Here is a 22,993-nt window from a genome sequence, read left to right as displayed (position 1 = left end):
GGGTGGTAAAGTCGAGTATTTCAGTCACTCTTGTGCCAACAAATACCTTGTACTGATTGGACTCTGACTGTATCCAGCCCAGTACAGTTGTTGAATCAGACCACATCACCACAGATTGAATGGGCGAAGTTAACTCCGTCTGAAGAACATTGGCCTATTGAGCCCCTGTGATTGCAGCACATAATTCCAGTCGGGGCATCGTCTGTTGTCGTTTGGGTGCGACACGTGACCTGGCCATAATAAATGACACAGTGATACGTCCCTCTGCATCCTCAGATCGCAAGTAGGCCACTGAGCCGTAGGCCCTCTCGGAGGCGTCGCAGAAGATGTGAATCTGCTTCACTGCTGAGTCGTTGTCAGCAGATTCTGGGACATAACACCTTGGTAAGACGATGTTTTGCAGCTGAGGGAGCTCAAATTCCCATGCCTGCCATACTGGAAGTAGCTCATTGGCGATTGGCTCATCCCACTGTCGTTCTGTAGCCCAAAGAACCTGGACCAGGACTTTGGCTCTGGTGGTGAAGGGGATGATGTAGCCAAGAGGGTCATATTGTGAGGCAAGCACTCTGTAAAGCTTCCGCAAAGTAGGCGGTTTGGGTGCAGCAAGCTGACATTTGTAACCCAGTGTGTCCGTCACACAGTGCCAGATCAGTCCAAGTGTGGACTCTTTGGGCTCAGCTCCCTTCAGCAGTTAGCCACAGTTCAGATATTGCTGATCGTGCAGTGGTTGGAAGATGAGATATTACCTCAGTCTTGTTGGATGCCCACTGTCTGAGCTCGAATCCACCCTTGGCCAGGAATGCACGCAGGCGGTCCAGGAGATCTTTAGCTTGTCGTGGCGAGCGGAGAGATTTCAGACAGTTATCCACATAGAATGAAGTAGTTACCGTCTCTAGCATGTATCATCTTCATTCTGGTGCTCTTGAACGTGGCGCTGTAGAGCATATATGGCACAACAAGGACACACACACACTGTGCCAAATGGCAGAACGTGCCACTCGTAGATGCCAGGTGGTCTGTCTCTGTCCATATCACGCCAGATGAAGCGGACGAGTGGACGATCCTCTGGAAGCAGTCTGACCTGGTGAAACATAGCTCTTATGTCTCCACTGATTGCAACCATATGTTCTCAAAACCGAAGTAGTACTCCCAACAGAGAAGGTCCGAGAGAGGGTCCTGGTAGCAGGTCGTCATTCAGGGCAACATCTTGGTAGCGAAAGGAGCAGTTGAATACCACTCTTGCCTTTTGGTTGTGGTATACTAAGTGATGCGGGATATACCAGGATTCCACAGATCTGGTGGCTTCCTCACTGGTGATCTGCGCTACATACCCAACTTCTACCAGCTTGTGTATTTCTTGATTGTAGATCTTTGCAAGTTCAGGGTTAGCAGCTAGGCGCCGCTCTGTAGCACGCAGGAGAGGCATCACAGCAGAAGGTGATGCACGTGGTAGACCTATCTTCTTCTTTCGAAGGAGAGGCGTTGCGTACCTTGAGACACCTTCCACTGTTACATTGATGCTTGTCTCGTCCAGCATGGTGAGGGCTGTTTTGTCCTGCTTGGATCGTGTCACCTCCCTTTCGGTTTTGTATGGCAAAATGTCGAGCTGCCACAGGCGTTGAACATCCCTATGTATGTCAGGGCATGGTGCCTCAACCGACAGGTGAAGGAAAGAGCTCTCACCAGGTGAATGCTGAAGAAAATTAGTGGGTCCCTGTATTGCCCAGCCGAGCCGAGTGCAAATAGCTACTGGTGCTCCGAGAGGACCTGCACGTACTGGTTGAATTGGAGTTATTAAATGAGGGTGGTCGGACCCGATTAGTATCATGGGCTGCACTTTGGTGAACGTGTGTAGAGGAACCCCTTTCAGGTGGTTGTATTTTCTTGACAACTTGTTTCCTGGACATGACTGCTCTGCTAGCTGGAGCTCAGATGCAGTGAAGGCTTGGCTGATGAGTTGATAGACGCGTGGCTGTATGTTGGCAGATACTTCAAATGACACCATCATTCCTTGGAGCTTCAAGACGTCCTGCCTGATGGTCTTTAGCTGGAGAGACTCCTCTTCTCCACGTAACCCATGATGTTTGGCTGCTGCAGCTAGAATCACTGTGCGCTCGGAGCCGTCGTCTAACACCGCATACGTGTTCAGTGTTCGTTTACCGTGGCGAAGCAGCACTGGTACCACCTTCAGAAGAACACGTCCTGAGTGGCTGGCATGATCCAGGTACACTGCGTTTGTGGGAGTGCTAACAGTGAGGATGTTTAGCTGTGGGTCTTGAGCCACGACGTCATGAAGTATCAGCAGGTGTTGTTTGTTGCACGTGGAACACAGTTTCTTTAGAGTACAACTTTCAGATGAGTGGCCACGCCCACATCGCCAGCATTTACCTATGTCTTTAATCCAAGCTGCTTTCTCTGCCGTAGTGATTTTCTCAAACTCAGGACAACCGTTGAGGTTATGATCCTGGGTGGTCGTGCAATATGGATAATACGGCGTGAAGCGCTCTCTTTTCTTGCCTGTAGGCTGATCTTTCTTTGATCCTGGTTGGGAGTAAGTCTGCTGTCTCTGTGAAGAGGGCTGTTGTTGCTTGACTGTTGACGAGTCACTGCTGAAGTAGACTGAAGCTGGTTTGCTCCACTGTGATTTAGCTGCTTTAGTGTCTTTCTGTGTAGTGCGACTGAACTCGGCTGAGTTGCTGTCTGCAGCACGTCGTGACACCTGGAGCACCTGAACCTTCATATCGAGCCATTCTGCGAGGTCAGGTAGTGTGTATGTTTGGTCGCTTCCACTGCGGATGACCCCTCTTTTAATGCAGTATTCGGCAAAGCTATCTCTGTAGTTAGCAGGCAGTTTAGCAAGGAGAGTGTCAACGTGGGAACCGCACTGCAGCTCAGACTGAGCGGGACCATGCATGCATTCCCACCAGTGTATTTACAGCTGAGGAGAAGTCTTCAAAAGCCTTGAAATCTCCAGGTTTCACCGGTGGGGAGTTCAGTATGGCTTTTTAGTTCTCCCTGGATCAACTGTCTTGGCTGCCCATAACGTTGCTGTAGAGCGTCCATTGCACTACTGTATGGTGTAGGATCATGGATGTACCTCATTGCTATTTGATACGCACTAGGCAGTTTGAGGTGATCAAGTAAAACTTGATATTTATAGTCTTCAGTTAGGTGTCTATGTGGACCAAGTAAGCTATCCAGCCCTTTTTTCAGCATAATAAAGTCACTCTCCCGTCCGGAACTGAAAAATGGCAGCTTGGGTTTAGGAATACCGTATGAAGCTGCGATAGCCATTTCTGTCATGCTTAGTGTTGCAGAATTGTTGTAGGGAGAGTTATTTGCAGCTGTAGTAGGTTGAGCAGCAGAGGGCGCAACCTGTGGGTAATAAAAGGCAGCTGGCTGAGAGGCAGGCTGGTATAACTGTGGTTGACCAGCAGGGGGATATCCAGCTTGTGGAAATGAATAAGATGCTGGATCAGTCGCTGGTTGATGCTGAGGATCTTGTCTTGGAGGAGGTTGGAATCCTAATTGTGGCCCAGGTGAGTAAGTTATCTGCTGCTGGACGTGTTGAGGATAATTCAGCTGTTGAGTAAATGGCTGTAGTGTACCTTGAGGCTGCAGAGATGCAGGCCGAGCAGTATACAGAGCAGGTGGCCTTGTTAGTGGAGCTACAGGCTGGTTTATTATTGGTTGAACTGGGTGATGAGTTGGCTGGATATGCTGGTCAGCTGGCATGATGGGTAGAGATGGTGTAAATATTTTCTGTGGAAGTGGGGTGTGATGAGTAGACTGTGTTAAATATGGCTTTGAAGACTCTAGCCTTGATCCAGTTAGAGCAGCTGAATGATGAGTGAGATCACCGAGATCCAGCGTAGATGCTGCTAGCTGAACTGACGGCTGCAGAGCTTGGAAAGCTTTAGTCGTTGAGCTGATTTCTTGCTGCTGTGTGGACTGTGATGTCGGCGGGCCAAGCTCGTAATTGTCTAGTAGATGACGATGTCCTCCATCAGCTGATGTCGAACTCATCTGATTATCCATAAGTGGGGATGTTCTGGTGGTTCCATTAATGTGAGGAAGGCTAGAAATCCGACGAGGATATGATGAGTCGAACTGATTTCGTGGAGGGTGAGTTTGACCTTTGACACTGTCCATGGCTGACTGTAGCTGTCTCATTTGCCGAGCGATGTCTCTCATACGTGCTTCCATCCCTTCCAGCCTCAATGCTTCTGTCCCAATCAGCGAAGCATCTTCTGCAAATTCCTCTTGTTCAACCTCCATTACCTGGGGTGACTCTCGTCGGGTCAGATAGGATGGGCTGTCTATTACGAAGTCGTGTAGGTGTCTGGGAAGTTGATGAGGCCGAATTGGACGAGATACAACTGCAGGTTGTTCTTCTCCATAGTTGCTAGAAGTTGATCATAGTGCAATTATAAACAGGATCCGGCTCGAAGGACCACTTGTAAGTAATTGGGGTTCGGTGACAAATTTGCCGGCTGTATATAATTGACCTAATCCTCCGGTCAGTGAAGATGCAGCAACTTATACTGATTTGATTAACTTTATTTACAGTTGTTTGCATCCGTTGTGCCTTTGATTGCATCTGGACATTAATGTGAGTGTGTGGTTTGTGTATGGTTATTTATGCGAATGCAGGCACATTAATACTCGGCCGAGGACGAACTTTCTTCCCTCAACCGCGGTCTTTTTAAGAATACTCTGCGCATGCGCAGCAACGCAGTTGTCCCAAAGCGAGGCAGCTCGCTGTCCAGCCCTCACAGCAGGGAATTCACAACAGGTGTTCTACGGGATTTAGGTCTGGAGTCATTGCTGGCCACTTTAGAAGTCTCCAGTGCTTTCTCTCAAACCATTTTCTAGTGCTTTTTGAAGTGTGTTTTGGGTCATTGTTCTGCTGGAAGACCCATGACCTCAGAGGGGGACCCAGCTTTCTCACACTGGGCCCTACGCTGCAAAATATGTTGGTAGTCTTCAGACTTCATAATGCCATGCATACGCTCAAGCAGTCCAGTGCCAGAGGAAGAAAAGCAACCGCAAAACATCAGGCTTGGCGTCCTCCTGGCTCTGTGCTTCCTGTGTTCATGTCACCTGCGCCTTTTATTGACCAGGCTCACAGTTTTGTCCCGCCCCCAACGGCCTCCAATTGGCTTAGTCCTTTCTAATTAGGTTGGCCAGAGTGTTACAGGTGCCCTGCATAAGTGTTCTCATTGGCGTCAGTCACACTGGAAGTTTAACTAAAAACTAGAAACAGTGAATATAAATGCAAACCACGCCGCACAAAATTAAAAACAAATCAAAATAGCGTTAAAACACTTCCACCCTGTGACAATCTGACCAGGGAACATTCTTCCAAAACGTTTTTGGCTTTCTCAGGTAAGTTTTAGCAAACTCCAGCCTGGCTTTTTATATGACTCTGGGTCAGAAGTGGGATCTTCCTGGGTATCCTACCATAGAGTCCCTTTTCATTCAGACGTCGAGCATGGGTACGGGTTGGCACTGTTGTACCCTCGGACTGTAGGACAGCTTGGATGTTAGTCGAGGTTCTTTATCCACCATCCACACAATCTTTCGTTGAGATCTCTCGTCAATTTTTCTTTTTCGTCCACACCTAGGGAGGTTAGCCACAGTGCCATGGGCTTTACACTTATTGATGACACTGCGCACGGTAGACACAGGAACATTCACGTCTTTGGAGATTGACTTGTAGCCTTGGGATTGCCAATGCATCCTCACTATTTTGCTTCTCAAGTCCTCAGACAGTTCTTTGGTCTTCTTTCTTTTCTCCATCCTCAATGTGGAACACACAAGGACACTGGACAGAGGTTGAGTCAACTTTAATCCATTTTAACTGGTTGCAAGTGTGATTTAGTTATGGCCACCACCTGTTATGTGGCACAGGTAAGTAACAGGAGCTGTTAATTACACAAATTAGGGAAGCATCACATGATTTTTCAAAGGGTGCCAATACTTTTGTCCGGCCCATTTTTTGGAGTTTTGTGTAAAATGATTTTTTTTTTTTCATTCCATTTTGTGTTTTTTAATTGCAAGCAAAATAAATGAAGATATTACTACCAAAGCATTTGTAATTGGAGTCATTTTCTGGGAAAAATTGAGCATTATCTAACAGAATTACAGTGGTGCCAATACTTTTGGCCAGCACTGTATTTGTTTTGGAGCATTTGCAGGTCATGTCCTATTGATTTTGTTTCACTTCCTATAATTTTGGGGCATTTGCGAATCACTTCCTGTTTATTTTGGGTCAAATCCTGTTGATTTAGTGGCATTTTTGGGTCCTCTCCTTTTCATTTAAACAGTGTTTGAATGTGAGTTCTGGTAGGACGAGTTGCTAGGCAAAATTCAGAGTGATTCTTTGACTGAATGAATAAATGTTTTAAACGTAGTTTCATTGCTGGCTAACTGCATCAATGTTTTCGTGTGCTGTTATGTATGGGCTATCAGCAAAAAATAATCAAACTGTTGTTTTACTGTATACCCTAATCATATGTAAAGCACATGACAGCTCTGGATGCTAACTGTTTCCACAAAAATATTGGAATAAGTCGGATCACACAATAGTTTACCGTGAAGATCTGCAAACATTTTTTGACATCACTCTCTTGCTCCATCACTAGAGAAGGAGCATGCTCTCACTAGCGAACTTGACACATGAACGATACTCTTCTCATCCTGTCTTTCCTCTTCATCTTGCTTTTGCTGCTCGTTTTGTGAAATATCGACAAGGCTGTCCAACTCATTAATATTCCGCTCGGGTTCAAATTGGAAGGGCAGAACCAACGACATGTTTATGTAGTTAAAGAGTGACACTGTGGAAGTCCCGCAGCGTACCCCTGTGATGTCACCAACAATGGCGACCTACCAGATAAAATAATTTTACAAATTTGATTAAAACCAAAACATTAAAAGGGGTTTGGATATCAAATTAGTATAACTCATTCACAGTTATCTTTTAAGAATTACATGTCTCTCTATCATGTCTTTGAAGACCGGGCACAGACAGTATTTGCGTACCGAATGGCACCAAACTTCACAGGTACAGTGGTATGAAAAAGTATCTGAACCTTTTGGAATTTCTCACATTTCTGAATAAATCACAATTTAATCCAAACCACACAGATGAAAAAACAGTGTCTGTTTTAACTAAAACTCTAAAAAATTTGTACGTTTTCATATTTTAATGAGGATAGTATGCTAACAATGACAGATGGAGGAAAAATAACCAAGTGAACGATCACATTTAATATATTGTGCCGCCCCCCCCTCCCTCCCCTCTGATCTAATCTTGGCCCATCAGTCAGATTCCTGGGATGTCTGGCATGAATGTCTGTCTTTAGGTCATGCCACAGCATCTCAATGGGGTTCAAGTCTGGACTTGGCCACTCCGGAATGTGTATTTTGTTCTTCTGAAACCATTCTAAAGTTAATTTACTTCTGTGTTTTGGATCATTGTCTTTTTGCAGTATCCATCCTCTTTTTAGCTTTAAATGTCTGACAGACGGCCTCAGGTTTTCCTGCAAAACATCCTGATAAACCTTTGAAGTCGTTCTTCCATTAATGATTGCAAGTTGTCCAGGCCCCGAAGTAGAGAAAACAGCCCCAAATCATGATGCTTCCTCCACCATGCGTCACGGTGGGGATGAAGTGTTGATGTTGGTGAGCTGTTCCAGCTGTGTGCATTCCTCCACACATGACGTTGTTTGTTACTTCCAACCAATCCAATTTTGGTTTCATCAGTCCACAAAATATTTTGCCAAAACCTCTGTGGAGTGTCCAAGTTCCTTTTTGCGAACATTAAACGAGCAACAATGTTATTTTTTTTAGACAGCAGTGGGTTCCTCCGTGGAGTTTTCCCATGAACATTATTTTTGGCCCTAGTTTTACATATAGTTGATGAGTGAGATATTTGACTGTGCCAGTGATTTCTGTAAGTGTGTTACTTTTTTTTTTTTTTTTACCTCTTTGAGTATTCTGCGCTGAACTCTTGGCGTCATCTTTGGTGGACGGCCACTCCTTGGGAAAGAAGCAACAGTGCCAAACTCTCTCCATTTGTAGACAACTTCTCTGACTGTCAATTGATGAACAACCAGATTTTTAGAGATGGCTTTGTATCCTTTCCCAGCTATTAAACAAATCAACAATCCTTGATCGCAGGTCTTCAGATAGCTCTTTTGGCCAAGCTATGATGCACTTCAGACAATGCTTCTTATCAAGACATTTCTTACCAGGTGTGTGTTTTATAGTGGGCAGGGCAGCTTTAAACCACTCATCAGTGATTGGGCACACACCTGACTAAAAATGTTTGATAAAAATTGGTTGCTCTTTAAGTCTCCTCAGGCAGAGGGTTCACTTACTTGTTTTTCCCCATTCTTAAATTGTTTGCATGCTATCCTCATTAAAATATAAAAAACTATAAATGGTTGGGTGGTTTTAGTTAAAGCAGACACTGTATTTTCATCTGTGTGATTTTGACAACAATCAGATCACATTTGATGGTGATGCAAAAAATGTGAGAAATTCCAAAAAGTTCAGATACTTTTTCATACCATGTATGTCTAGTACCTAAAGACGAAAAAAAAAAAATAGCCTTGTGGAGGAGAAACTCAAAAACCTATGCGATGGACCAGTCTACTGTGCAGTCTGCAAATTTGGTGGGTTTATTACATGTATGAGGTGAATTCTGCCCAGCAACAAAGCATTTTACCAATGTTCCTGCCAGTGAAAAGAAAAATCTGTTAATTAAAAACATATATATATACTAGGGCTGTCAAAATTATCGCGTTAACGGGCGGTAATTAATTTTTTAAAATTAATCACGTTAAAATATTTTACGCAATTAATGCACATGCCCCGCTCAGACAGATTTAAATGACAGTATTGTGAAATGCCCACTTGTTAATTGTGTTTTATGGAGTTTTGCCGCCCTCTGCTGGCACTCGGGTGCGACTGATTTTATAGGCTTCAGCACTCATGAACATTGTGTAAGTAATTGTTGACATCAACAATGGCGGGCTACTAGTTTATTTTTTGATTCAAAATTTTACAAATTTTATTAAAACGAAAACATTAGGAGGGGTTTTAATATAAAATTTCAATTACTTGTACTAACATTTATCTTTTAAGAACTACAAGTCTTTCTATCCATGGATCGCTTTAACAGAATGTTAATAATGTTAATGCCATCTTGTTATATTAAACAAATACAGCCCTTATTCCATTCCAACAATAATTTATGGAAAAATATGGCATATTTTATAGATGGTTTGAATTGCGATTAATTGCGATTAATTACGATGAATTAATTTTTAAGCTGTAATTAACTCGATTAAAAATTGTACTCGTTTGACAACCCTAATATATACATATATGCATAACTGTGATGCAATGAGTTTAACTGGACGTGTTTGTGTTTTCTCTACATGGTAGGAACATGTCAGATCAGATTCGACACATGATTGAAACTTTTAAGACCTATCCGGTATGTACTACATCTTTTATCTGATTGGTTGAGAAATATGTTTATGAATTGATCTATTGCTTTCTGTTGAGGGTCTGAGTTTGGAAGAGGACTGGAAGGTGGTGACTATGCTGATCGGCATGAACGACATCTGCGACTACTGCAAAAACAAGGCTAGATCATTTATTTCTTTGACATTGAGGTTCAATATGATTGTTTATTAGTCGCTGTTTGCAGCTCCAGTCATTAGTTGTCTCAGTTTAATGCACTGACATATACACTGCTGGCCAAAATTATTGGCACCCCTATCTTGAGTTCCTAAGGAATTTCCTTATTTGGAGTTGACTTGACTTGCCTAGACTCCAAGTAAACAGTATGTGACCCATTAATGCCCTAAAATTAACAGGATGGGAAATGTCCCAAAATTAACAGAAATGGAGCCAATAACAATATCAATTTCAGCTAAAATAAATAGAAAGGGACCCAAAATGCTCCAAAAGCAACCAGAAGTGCACCTTAATCAACAGGAAATGACCCACAAATGCCCCCAATAACCAGGAAGTGACCCGATATTAAGAGGAACTGGCCCAAATCTGTCCAAAAATCAGCCGTAATTGACCCAAAACCAACAAAAGGTGACACATAAGTACCCCAAAATTAAGAGGAAGTATCCCAATATCAGCATGAAGTGACATGCAATTCCACAAAATACAGGAAGTGACCCATAAATGCCCTAAAATTAGGAGGAAGTGGCCTGATACCAACAGGAAATGACCTGGAAATTTCACAAAACCAACAGAAAATGAGCAAATATCATCAAAAAGTAACCAGCAAATGCCCCGAAATCAACAAGTGGTGACCCGATGTCAATAGAAAGTGACCTAAAAATTCCCCAAAATAATAGGAAGTGACCCATAAAATGTCTCAATATTAACAGGAAGTGACCATCCGTTATCAATAGGAAGTGACCTAAAAATGTCCCAAAATTGACAAAAAAAAGTGAGACAATAATTATAGCAAAAGACCCGATATCAACAGGTTATCGAACATTTTTTTTTTAAATAGAGCCAAGAACAACAGCACGTTACCCAATATCAACAAGAAAGCTAACTATAAATTCCCCAAAATTAACAGAAAATGACATAAAATCAATAGGAAGTGACCCGGAAATGTCCCACAATTAACAGGGACTGAGCCAATATCAACAGGAAGTTTCCCAATATTTGCAGTAAATATTCTCTCTCTCGCTTTCTTTTCTGTCTTTTCTTTTTCTTTTTGTTGTTGTTGTTGACTTTTTAGGGGATAAAAATAACAAAAAAGAAAGAACACATTTTTTTGTCTATTTAAAATTTTGATTTTTTTTTTTCTACTTTTATTTTATATTCTTAAAAGAAAAACAGCCAACATTCTCTCATCTATATACAACGATATGAAAAAGTATCTCTACCTTTTGGAATTTTTCCCATTTCTGCATAAAATCACCATCAAATGTAATCTTATCTTTGTCGAAATTGCACAGATGAAAAAACAGTGTCTGCTTTAACTAATACCACCCAAACAATAGGTTTTCCTATTTTAATGAGGATAGTATCCAAACCATGACAGAAGGGGGGAAATAAGTAAGTGAACCATCACATTTAATATTTTGTGGCCCCCCTTTGGCAGCAATAACTTCAACCAGACACTTCCTGTAGCTGCAGATCAGTCTGGCACATCGATCAGGACTAATCTTGGCCCATTCTTCTCTACAAAACTGCTGTAGTTCAGTCAGATTCCTGGGATGTCTGGCATGAATCGCTGTCTAGGTCATGCCACAACATCTCAATTGGGTTCAAGTCTGGACTTTGACTTGGCCACTTCAGAACGTGTATTTTGTTCTTCTGAAACCATTCGGAAGTTGATTTACTTCTGTGTTTTGGATCATTGTTTTGTTGCAGCATCCATTCTCTTTTTAGTCTAGCTTTTAGCTTTTAGTTGTCTGACAGATGGCCTCAGGTTTTCCCGCAAAACATCCTGATAAACTTTCATTCATGGAATTCATTCTTCCATTAATGATTGCAAGTTGTCCAGGCCCTGAGGTAGCAAAACAGCCCCAAATCGTAATGCTCCCTCCACCATGCTTCACGGTGGGGATGAGGTGTTGATGTTGGTGAGCTGTTCCATTTTCCCTCCACATATGACGTTGTGTGTTACTCCATAACAATTCAACTTTGGTTTCATCAGTCCACAAAATATTTTGCCCAACCTTCTGTGGGGTGTCCAAGTGCCTTTTTGCGAACATTAAACGAGCAACAATGTTTTTTTTTTTCTAGACAGCAGGGGCTTCTTCTGTGGAGTCCTCTCATGAACACCATTCTTGGCCATAGTTTTACATATAGTTGATGTGTGCACATAGATATTGGACTGTGCCAGTGATTTCTGTAAGTCTTTAGCAGTGACTCTAGGGTTCTTTTTTTACCTCTCTGAGTATTTTGCGCTGAACTCTTGGCATCATCTTTGGTGGACGGCTGCTCCTTGGGAGATTAGCAACAGTGTCAAACTTTCTTCATTTGTAGACAAATTCTCTGACTGTTCATTGATGAACATCCAGATTTTTAGAGATGGTTTTGTATCCTTTGCCACATTTATACAAATCAGCAATTGCAGGTCTTCTGACAGCTCTTTTGACTGAGCCATGATGCACATGGGACAATGCTTCACATCAAGACAACTCTTACCAGTTGTGTGTTTTATAGTGGGCAGAGCAGCTTTAGACCACTTATCAGTGATTGGGCACACACCTGACTCGAATTGTTTGGTAAAAATTGGTTTCAATTCCTTAGGCAGAGGGTTCACTTACTTATTATTCCCCCATCTGTCATTGTTTGCATACTGTCCTCGTTAAAATATGAAAACCTATAAATGTTTGGGTGGTTTGAGTTAAAGCAGACACTGTTTTTTCATCTGAGTTATTTTGACAAAGATCAGATCACATTTGATGGTGGTTTTATGCAGAAATGTGAGAAATTCCAAAAGGTTCCGATACCTTTTCATACCACTGTATTCTTTGATCTCTCATTGGGGACAACAGAAACATTATTTAAATTTCATATTTTTGTTACCAGCTCTAAAACATGTAATTTATAATACAGACCTTTCACAAGTGTTTTTTAAAAAAAATCAAATTTGTCCACAGAGTCTGTTCTCTGCGGACAATTTTATCTACTATGTGACCGAGGGTCTTGAAATGATGATGAACCAGGTGAGATTTTGAGAAATAAACATAAATCCTATTTTTTACAATTTTTTCTTGTTGCTTGGCAGAATTTCACAAACATCCCTCTAGGAAAGTGAGGCCTTTGACCTTATTTTGTTGTAGACAATTTAGTGACTGCAGATGTGCTCTAGTTTCCACGTTGCTTAATCGTGTTAGTACTAGGGGTGGGAACCTCTGTGTACCACCCGATACAGGCTCACGATATCGATTTCTCACGATATGGCGATACGACAATTATTGAATTTTGGGGCACCGTGGATCAGTGGTAGAGTAGTTGTTCCCTAACTAAGAGGTTGTGGGTTTGATTCCCCGCACTGGTGACATCATCTAAGTACCCTTGAGGATGATACTGAACACCATGTCGCTCCTGATGCTTTTTTAAACAATGCTGACTTTTGTTTTGTGATGCATGCTTTTATTTTGGCACAGGAAGCATAGTGCAGGTAGTACTTCCACACTTGAGTAAAAACACGTGTACACACGAAGTAGAATGCATTTGCGCACAGGAAGAAGAGTGCACACGCGCAAACAAGAAGAGGTTGAGCAGCCGAGTGGGACAGAGAGGGGAAACAAAGCCTGCACACACATTTGTTGCTTGTGAAGCATCCACAGAGGCAACACCTGTATATAACACCTTATGTACTGTTTATTGCGCGTTTTCACTTGCGGTTGAATACTTGGGGCGAGTGTATGTGATTGTTTTTGATGATGTGCGGACTTTAACTGGTACATGTTAATTGTCTCTGTTATTGCTGTATCAGCAGCAAGTTATACTGTAAATGCAAATTTGAATTGCTATTATTGAAGACGAAACTGATTTGATTTCATTTTTATTTTAGTTTCATTCTGCAAGTGTTGATGTCATGAGCAGCTGAATAAAGTCAGCAAACCACACGACCGTCTGACATTGTCATTCCGTAGCTTAGCTCGCTGTCTAGCTAGGACTTAAGGCCGAGTTATACTTCCGCGTCAGACCTGCGCCGTCAAGGAAGACCCGAGTTACGACCCTGCGCCGTAGCCTGACGTGCTCCTCTCGAATTTTCTAACCTTTGCATCGCGTAGACGCGTATGACGTGGCAGAAACGGACTGTGATTGGTCTGCTCAGACTGTTGTTTCCGGTTCAGCGCGAAATCACCGCCATTGTAGAATAGAATCAAACATTATTTTCTTCACGCAAAAATGGACCAAGCCGACGGGAGTATCATCGAAGAGCAAGTCTTGTCAAAACATTATTGTGATTGCCAAATGGCAAGGTCGGCAATTGAAATTAAAAAAAAAAAAAAATGGAAGAACCACCGAGACGTGTGTGTTCGGAATCGAGTGGCCACACAAAGCAGTGACCCAGTCGGCCAAAAACTGCCAAATTTTATCACTTTATGTCGTATTTTTGGTTGGTGCACTTCATCATTTATTGTGTACATATGTTTGTTGTGAGTCTGTGACTTATTTACGTGTCACATATCAAGTATATGAAGAATACAGATTTGGTGTCAAAAGAGTTGTTTTGATCTTTAATTTTCAATAACAGACAGTTCACACACGATACATCATCACTGATTGAGAGTGCCTCGGTGCTTTTTATGATAACGTTAAAATTAAGGCTCCCAACGCAGTTCGGGAAGTTCCATAGACGCCAGAAATCTGCTATGGCTTCCCACTGGCTGGTTGTAGGACACGGCAAACAAATCGGGCTGGAGGGCTTTGCAGACCTTGAACGCAGTGCTCGACGCCAGTTTGAAGCTAGCCGCCACAGCTAGCTCTCTTCACCCGAGTCTAAAACTCTCTGTGCGGCATCAAAAGTCGGCCAGACCACCTCGAAACAGTCTTCTGCGTCGCCTGCCCCTCAACATTTGTATGTTCAATATTTATTCAGTGTTTATGAGCAGAATATTTACTTTCAAGAGTTCCATCTTGCATTGTTTATTTTTTCTCTGTTAAACTAGACTAGCGGAAATCAACAAGCATGCCCCAAAACCGTACAAACATAACGGCACACCCCTCTAGTGGCTTGGCGGTGAATTACAGAAAAACGCGTTCCCTCGCCGCAGAACTATCGAATGTCGAATGACGCCATAGTCGCTGCGTCATCAGCGCAACGCGGGAGTATAACTCAGGCTTTAGTTCCAACGTCTTGGCGAGGATGGTACAATGATGTATATGATACATGTTTTATTATAGTTATTTTGATATTTTGGGGGTATTTAGGTGTATTTAAAGAGTAAATTCCGACTTACGCAGAAATTCGGGTTACGTCGCCAGCGTAGGGACGGAACTGATTCATAACCTGGGACTGTACCAAGTCATGTGAAAAAATTGCGACACCCAATGGAAGTTTGTGTGTTTTCTTACGTTTGGTCATATGGATATTTAATATAAATTTTAACAATCATGAGATATTCAAAGAATAGAACTAAACAATTAAAACTGATCAAAAGATTTTTTATAACTTTCTGTAGAATGTAATTTTCAATAAATGCAAATTTCGTTGAGGAATAAATTAGGACACACCCACATTTAATCCCACTTAAAATGGCTAAAATCAGACACTGGTGTATCACATAAAGTTTACGTGTTTAGAACATCATTACCCAGTGTTTTGATGGAGGCTTGCCTTATTTAAACCTCACATTTAGTTTGGTGTGTCCCTGACTGTTGAAGTGAGAGAAAACACCATGGTGAGATCAAAAGAACTGTCTGAGGCCTTTAGAAAGAAGTTTGTAGTCACTTATGAGTCTGGTAAGGGATTTCAAAATATCTCAAAAGAATATAAAATCAGCCATTCCACTGTCAGGAAAATAGTCAAGTGGAGGACATTTAAAACAACTGCAAACATGCCCAGGTCTGGCCATCCAAGCAAGTTCACTCCGAGAGTAGACCGCCGCAAGATGCTAAGAGAAGTCCAAAACCCTAAAGTGTCATCTTGGGACCTACAGCAGGCTCTAGCTACTGTTGATGTAGCATGCCTCTACAATCAGAAAACTACACAAATTTAACATTCATGGGAGGTGTGCAAGGAGGAAATCTTTGCTATCCAAGAAGAACGTGAAGGCCAGACTGAAGTTTACCAGAGTGAATGCTGACAAAGACCAGGACTTCTGGAATAATGTTCTTTGGACAGAAGAATCTAAAATTGAAATATTTGGACACTAAAACAAAGGACCTGTTTGGAGTAAACAGCATTCCAGGAAAAGAACCTCATACCAACTGTGAAGCAGGAGGTGGAAATGTCATGGTTTGGGTATGCTTTGCTACAGCAGGACCTGGACAGAAAACCATCATAGAATCCACCACGAATTTTATCGCGTATCAGAGGGTGCTTGAGGAACATGTGAGATCAACTGTGAAAAAAATAAAACTGAAGTGAAACTGGACCCTGCAACATTGAAAATGACCAAAAACATACCAGTAATTCCACCAAGGACTGGCTGAAAAGAAATGGAGAGTCCTGGAATGGCCGAGTCAAAGCCCAGATCTTAATCCCATTGAGATGCTTGAAACCGGCTGTAAATGCAAGAAACCCCTCAAACATCTCACTGTTGAAAGTATTCTGCGTTAAGGAGTGGGGCACAACTTCCTCAGACCGAAGTCAAAAACTGGTAGATGGCTATAAAAAGCGTCTCACTGAAGTTAAGGGGGTAACACTAGCTATTAGGTTGTAGGGTGTTCTAACTTTTTCTTCAGTTAGAATATGCATTTTTGTTGATATATTTGGTTTGATTTGTAAAACAATGTTCATTTTTGTTGTTTACCCGCAATTAAATCAATTTCTTTTCCAGAGATAAAGAAAATGTAGATCAGACATTGATATGTTAACTTTTTTTAAATAAAGAACTGAATATTTAATGGGGTGCTATAATTTTTTTCACATGACTGTAAATAGTGTATAGTGTGTGTATTGTATCCCAAAATGAATAGTTGTAAATGCCCTACAATGAAGAGGTAGTGACCCCAAAACTAGAAAGACTGGATGTGAATACTTTGGTTTCCATGCCAATGACGACGCTAGAACGACCTCACAGTCAAAATGAATTGGGACTTCTAGCGCCGTCTTGGGTTGACTCAGGTTTTGTTCCAGCTCCCGAGGACCATCGTCAACGTAGTGCAGATACTCCACATGGAGCCCCTCAGAAATGTCCACAGGCCCACGCTGGGCTGTCAGCTTCAAAAGTGGGTTTGTAGGAATGTAACCTGATAATGTCGATAATGATGTCACCATGCGGTCATTTGCCAACAGGCGTTTCTGTTCATGTCTCGTTCAACCTGAAGACAATTCTGCCGAGCTGAAGGAGCTGCTGGAGCTCAATGCTCTGTTCCAGGTGAACGTCTCACCACACCATTTTGACCTTCCGCAAACTCCGCCTCCAAAATGGCCATTGACCAATTAATTTTCTGTTGTTAAGTGAGCATGATCTGACAAACTGCCTCATTGTTTATATTGGTGGTTCCTGTAATTCTTACCTGACTGCACCTTCCATACAACTTTACTGAAGCCATGGAAAGGATCAACAATCCAAAATGGTGAAGCGGTGTACCTATGATGTGTGTAAATCGAACACAAGGTACCCAAAGAGTTTATCTGGGAGTGTACAGTTCTTTCCCTTCCCAAAGTCGAAAAAAAAACAAAACCAAACAAGGATTCTAAATAGATTAAACAGTCTGGACGTAAGGTGTCCCGCCCAGCTAAATGTCTCCAAAATGAACACACAGACACATGTGTTCTCTTAAGGTAAGATGAAACTAATGCCTTAGAGTAACTAGCAAGCTAACTTGCCTAACTTGCTCGTAGAGGCAAAAAAATTCACAAAAGTGGATATCAAAGTTGTACTTACTGACTGTATATCTGACGAGAATGCAATCACGATAACATTTAAGTATGCTGTTTCATTAGCTCATGTTGGTTAACTTCGTGTCTTTGTTCCAACTTTGCTGTATGCGTTGAACCTGTATGCTTTCCCTTGATAGCTTGCCACAATTTTTTATTTTTTCAATATAACCCTCTGCTGCATATTGTAAACCCTTTTGCATCAATCTGGAGGATGTTGTACTGGTATTGCTCCAAGACAAATCACTTGAAACACTCCTTTAAAATTACTTGAAACACTCCTGTATAGGCCTATATCTGTCTGCGATGGCTCGTGCTGATGGAGTTACAAATCTGGTTGGTTAAGAGGCAGTAACTATGGGGGGGGGAGTGGAGCTTTTTCCAAAGGTCAATTAGGTTTTCTACTGTGTAGGACATTTCTAGAAGGTGACTAATGTGGTTTGACATCTCCAGAGAAAACTCCAGGAACTTCTCCAAGGCGAGCGCTTCTTCAAAACGGACTTTGCCGTCATCCTGCAACCTTTCTTGGAGAAGGCGGGCCCGCCGAGACTTCCTGTACAATATGCACATGCTAACAGGCACGTGTAGTACTACCTTCTGAGTGTTGGCTGCTATTTGCCAGGACGGTTCAGTGGATGTGAGCTTCTTCACGGCCGACTGTTTCCACTTCACCGTCAAAGGACACGAAGAACTGGCCAAGGGGCTGTGGAACAACATGGTGACCTCTCACTTCACAACTCATTGGCTGCCACTGATGACAATGAATCTCCAATATATTCAGATCGGAAGGGCTGGCGGCGATTGGACAGATTGGACGTCTATCAGCATCAATGGCAGCCAATCAGTATTATATTTTTGAACTGATTTTTTTTTTTTTTTTAAATCCATTTAAAATTTACAAAGGGGAAAAACTTTCTTTTTATGTCTTTATATCGTTGAATTTTTAAAATATGTACAGTACTTGGAAAAAGAAAAAAAGTACATTTGAAAATTTTTTTAAAACAATCCATCCATCCATCCATCCATCATCTTCCGCTTGCTCCGGGGTCGGGTCGCGGGGGCAGCAGCTTTGAAAGGGAAGCCCAGACTTTCCTCTCCCCAGCCACTTCAACCAGCTCCTCCAGCAGGATCCCAAGGCGTTCCCAGGCCAGCCGAGAGACATAGTCTCTCCAGCGTGTCCTTTGTCGTCCCCGGGGCCTCCCGCCTGTTTAAAAACAATGTTTTCTTTCAAAAAAAAAAAAACGTAAATGTTTTCTTTTTTCAATACTAAATAAAATCATTTAGATTGTATTGATTAAAAAATAGAAAAAAAAATATTGCTTTTATTGTACTGATTTTTAAAAATATATACTATACAGTATTTGTAGTAAAAACAAAACAAACAAAAAAATAACAAAAATTGTTTTGTTATTTATTTTTCATAAAAAGAAAATCAAAATGGAAACCCAGTCAGTATTTTCTCATTTATACAGTACCTTTATAATTTATTTGAATTTGAGGGAATTTGACCTTTTAGCCGGAATCATGCCAGCCGAACCGCCGGACCCGCGCCAGCGCAGCTCCAGTGACCCGGGCCGGCGAGACTCGACAACCCGGCCAAAAGGCCAAACTCCGTGCGTTCACCTTAGTCTAAACCAGACATGTTCAAAGTCCGGCCCGGGGGCCATATGCGGCCCGTGGTCAAATTTCATCCGGCCCCCAGCCTCTGTCATAAAGTCAATAACGTCTGGCCCGCACACAGACTTAATAAATTGGTCAGCAGTACTGCTACCAGCTTACACACTAAATGCTGCTCCTCATTTACCCACTAAAAGGTGGAAAGAAACATTACCCCGTGTGACCCTTTACTCCCAATATTCTAAGATGGCGACAATCAACAACAACAAAAAAGACGCTTCAAGGATAGGTGGAAATTGGACTATTGCTTCACTAAAATATGCAACAACTATGTCTGCCTCATTTGCAAAGAGACAGTCGGTGTTCTTAAAAAGTTCAATGTGAGGCGATATTACCAAACAAGACATGCTGACATGTACAAGATTACAGGGAAGATACTTAGCTAGAAATTGAAGCAACTTGAAGCTAGTTTAATTTTACAACAGCAGTATTGCACAAGAGCCCGAGATTCGAAAGAGAACGCCACAAAGGCTAGTTGCGATATTGTTGAAATTATTAATTTTAAAAAATAATATAGAAAATGTGACACACAGAATCGCTTGCTAAAATTTGCCTAAATATATTGTTCTACGTAAAGGACGTTAGGCAAGGTCGGGCCCCCATATTTTTATCACACCAAATCTGGCCCACTTTGCAAAAAGTTTGGACACCCCTGGTCTAAACCCTTTGTACTTACTCCATTATGAAAGCTGGAAAAAGGCTTCGAAGCACAAGTTGACAATTTATTCAGGTCGACAGCAATCAAACGGCAAGGCGAAACAGAAACAAACTCAGGTGAGGAGGCAAGTTCACCATATCACAAGTCAACAAAAGGTTCCCGAGGAAAATAGCCATGCTTAGTTAAACATTCAGTCTTTTGAAGGCTCTCGCTGGGCGGGCTGTGGGCAGGAAGAAGGATTATTGTCTGTTTGTGGATTGGACAGCAGTATTCTGGAGTTACTGTTGTCAGGGCAACGGGAGTTGTGGATTTTGCCACCTCAGCGTCAAAGGGGCTCTTGGAGTCTTGTCAGTCGTGTTTTCAGTTTGATATCGGGCATTCTCCAGTGTTCCTTGTGTTAGGACAGGGCATCCCGCCATTTGTTCTGGACTGTCTGGGAGAACTGATTGCGAGAGTTGGTGGTGCAGATGTGGGCTTGTCAGTGTCAATCTTGCTCAGTCAGTTGCATGACGCACATGCTGGGCTTCCGTGATAAGAGGGCGTCATGTATCTTTATGCCCTACATTCTGCTTGTTTTCCTTAAACTATGGTATAAGTTCTATTTATTTCATATTGGGTGTGTTGGAGTAATGCAAACAGTCAAACAGTAAAGACAAGAAACGATACTATTCCCTGATAGATTATATTAAGTGTGTTAGAATAATGCAAACAGTTAGACGGTGCCTATGAGAAAAGGTACTATCTCCTTCAAATTGTATTGATTTTTAAAAATATTTGAATCAAAAACAAGACGAGGAAAACTGAATATTCTATTTTTTCCCTTCAAATTTTCATAAATGCTTTTGTTTTTTAAAAAGGAAAAAAGAAATCAATGCAAGCTTTTTCTATTAATGCACCCTCGATCCCAGACTGTGCATTAAGTCATTGTCTGCCATTGACTGCCACAGAGGTCCAATGACTCCAATCCATTAGAATCTGATAGAATAATATATGTCAATTCCTCTCAGTCCAAATGAATTGAACGTCTATTACCATCAATGATAGTGAATGATTGAAGTAATACAAACAGCATGTATATGTAGTAAGAACAACTCATTTATTCATGTACATTGACCACAATTATGACCGATTTTTTGTTCAGTTTCAGCCCGAAGGTGAGAAGCAGATGATTGATAGCTTCTCAGATCCAATCCGACTTATCTGTCCACCAAAGGTGATAAATGATGTTTAGCAATTTTTGTGTGTGTCTTTTTTGTCTTTTCACCTATTTTACTTGTGATTTTGTAACAGGAGCATCCTTACATTTACACCAGACCTCGTGTCAACAAGTCATCTGCCTCCATCGTCAAGAAATCTACGATGTCAATCATCTTTATTTTTGTCTGTTTTATTTATTAGCATAAATGCTAACAGTATATGTCGCTAAATGGTTGTAATTGGTATAAGTAATACAGTATGTAGAATAAAGTCGAAAAATGTAACAACTCTTGTGTAGTCCAAAGTAGCGGAGTAAGAGTAGTATTTTCTCTTCACAAATCTACTCAAGTAAAAGTAAAAAGTATAGCTTAGTAAAACTACTTTTAAAAGTACATTTTTTTCTTAAAAAGTTACTAAAGTAAATGTGAACACAGTACCCTGTGAAGTATTCCGATCACCTGAGATTGTTAAAATACATGAAGGTCATAATTTCACTATTTAGATGTCTCTATTTTAATAATACATCATTTTTAACATTGTATTTTATCAAGAACATTTCACATTCACGAATCAAAGTTTCTAAATTCAATCCCAAATTTGGAATTATTTTTGATTGAAGTTGATATATATGTTATTATTATATTTCTTTAACAAATAAACATGTGTTTACATTTTCGTTTCCAAGTATTGATTTTTCCCCCCATTGGTTTAAATGTACTGTACTGCATATTTTTGTCCATGTATTTTATTCTAAATTGTCTTGGATATGCATTTGTTGTATTTCATGATAATTGGTTAAACTGGTTAAACATTTTTCTGAATTAGAAATAGCATGGGGAATTTGAAGGATAACATGATTTATAACAAACCAGTAACACCGAGACCGTCATGACATGACACTATCATGGGCATTAATGAATGCTTATGACAGATGTCATTAAGTGTCATCCAGCAAATTATGTCACTAGCTCCATTTATGTCCAGCTCGGTTCTTTAACATCCATACAAAAGTAAGATTATTTGCCGGCATTCATTTATGCACATGGCAATGTCATTTTATAATTATGTTAGTCTTATGACAGTCTTATAGCGCTTTTTTGACAGCAGCATAACACGACTCTCATAAGACCAAATAAACCACCACTTCATTGCTTCAAGAAGCTTCATTTGGCCATCACTGCTCCCTTGAGGAAGACAATCAACCTCTGCTGCCACCTGCTGTAAACACTGTTGTTGTCCAACATGCCTCCTAGCATGCATTGCAGTGCTACAAATGTAAGTAACGGTCAAAATTTGTATTCTTTGCTAATCGTTTCTTCAGTAATTGGTAGTTATGGTATTTGGTAACCCTTTATTTGACAGTGGCGTCATAAAACTGTCACAAGACCGAAAAAATTATGACATCACACTATTATGGACAATACTTATGACAGAAAATTATGTGACTAACTCCATTTATGTTTAGCTCAGATCTTTTGCATTACATAATTTGCGGGATAACACTAAATGACATCAGTTAAAAGCCTTGATTAGTGCTCATGATAGTGTCATGTCATAATTATGATTGTCTAATGACAGTCTTATGTCGCTACTGTCAAATAAAGTGTTACCAAATACCATAACTAACAATTACTGAAGAAATAATTAGTACAGAATACGAATTTTGACAGTTATTTACATCTGTAGCACTGCAATGCATGCTAAGAGGCATATGTTTACCCTTTTAAGCGTTTTTTTTTTCAATTTTTCTTTGTATGGCTCAATCCTCTCAAATATTGGGGAAATCCAAGTTATGAGGTAGATATCCGTGACTTTTTTACAGACGCCAATTTTTTCATTGTGACGTAATTTGTTTAAAAGTTTAAAATATGCGAATGAATATTCTCGTAAAGTTG

The 22,993-nt window shown here is 41.2% G+C and overlaps 1 protein-coding gene across 2 annotated transcripts; it reads left to right on the top strand.

Moving 5' to 3' along the window:
* Window positions 1–3,457: 3,457 nt before the first annotated feature.
* LOC130915267 (phospholipase B1, membrane-associated-like) lies at window positions 3,458–21,680 on the top strand. 2 transcript variants are annotated; one of them, XM_057835189.1, is made up of 10 exons: window positions 3,458–3,539; window positions 9,457–9,508; window positions 9,580–9,660; window positions 12,663–12,728; window positions 16,820–16,911; window positions 16,979–17,060; window positions 18,020–18,121; window positions 18,189–18,284; window positions 21,043–21,114; window positions 21,192–21,680. In XM_057835189.1, exons 2-10 carry the CDS (start codon window positions 9,461–9,463, stop codon window positions 21,297–21,299), a joined length of 747 nt encoding a protein of 248 aa, XP_057691172.1. In that variant the 5' UTR covers window positions 3,458–3,539; window positions 9,457–9,460; the 3' UTR covers window positions 21,300–21,680. The 2 variants fall into 2 exon arrangements, with proteins under 2 accessions (XP_057691172.1, XP_057691173.1); XM_057835190.1 differs by lacking the exon at window positions 3,458–3,539 and adding an exon at window positions 4,089–4,125.
* The last annotated feature ends 1,313 nt before the right edge of the window (window positions 21,681–22,993 follow it).

The sequence above is a fragment of the Corythoichthys intestinalis genome, chromosome 4, assembly GCF_030265065.1.
Source record: "Corythoichthys intestinalis isolate RoL2023-P3 chromosome 4, ASM3026506v1, whole genome shotgun sequence".
Taxonomy (NCBI): Eukaryota; Metazoa; Chordata; class Actinopteri; order Syngnathiformes; family Syngnathidae; genus Corythoichthys; species Corythoichthys intestinalis.
The sequence above is the reverse complement of the archived record's forward strand: the minus strand, read 5'-3'. Positions and strand labels throughout refer to the sequence as shown.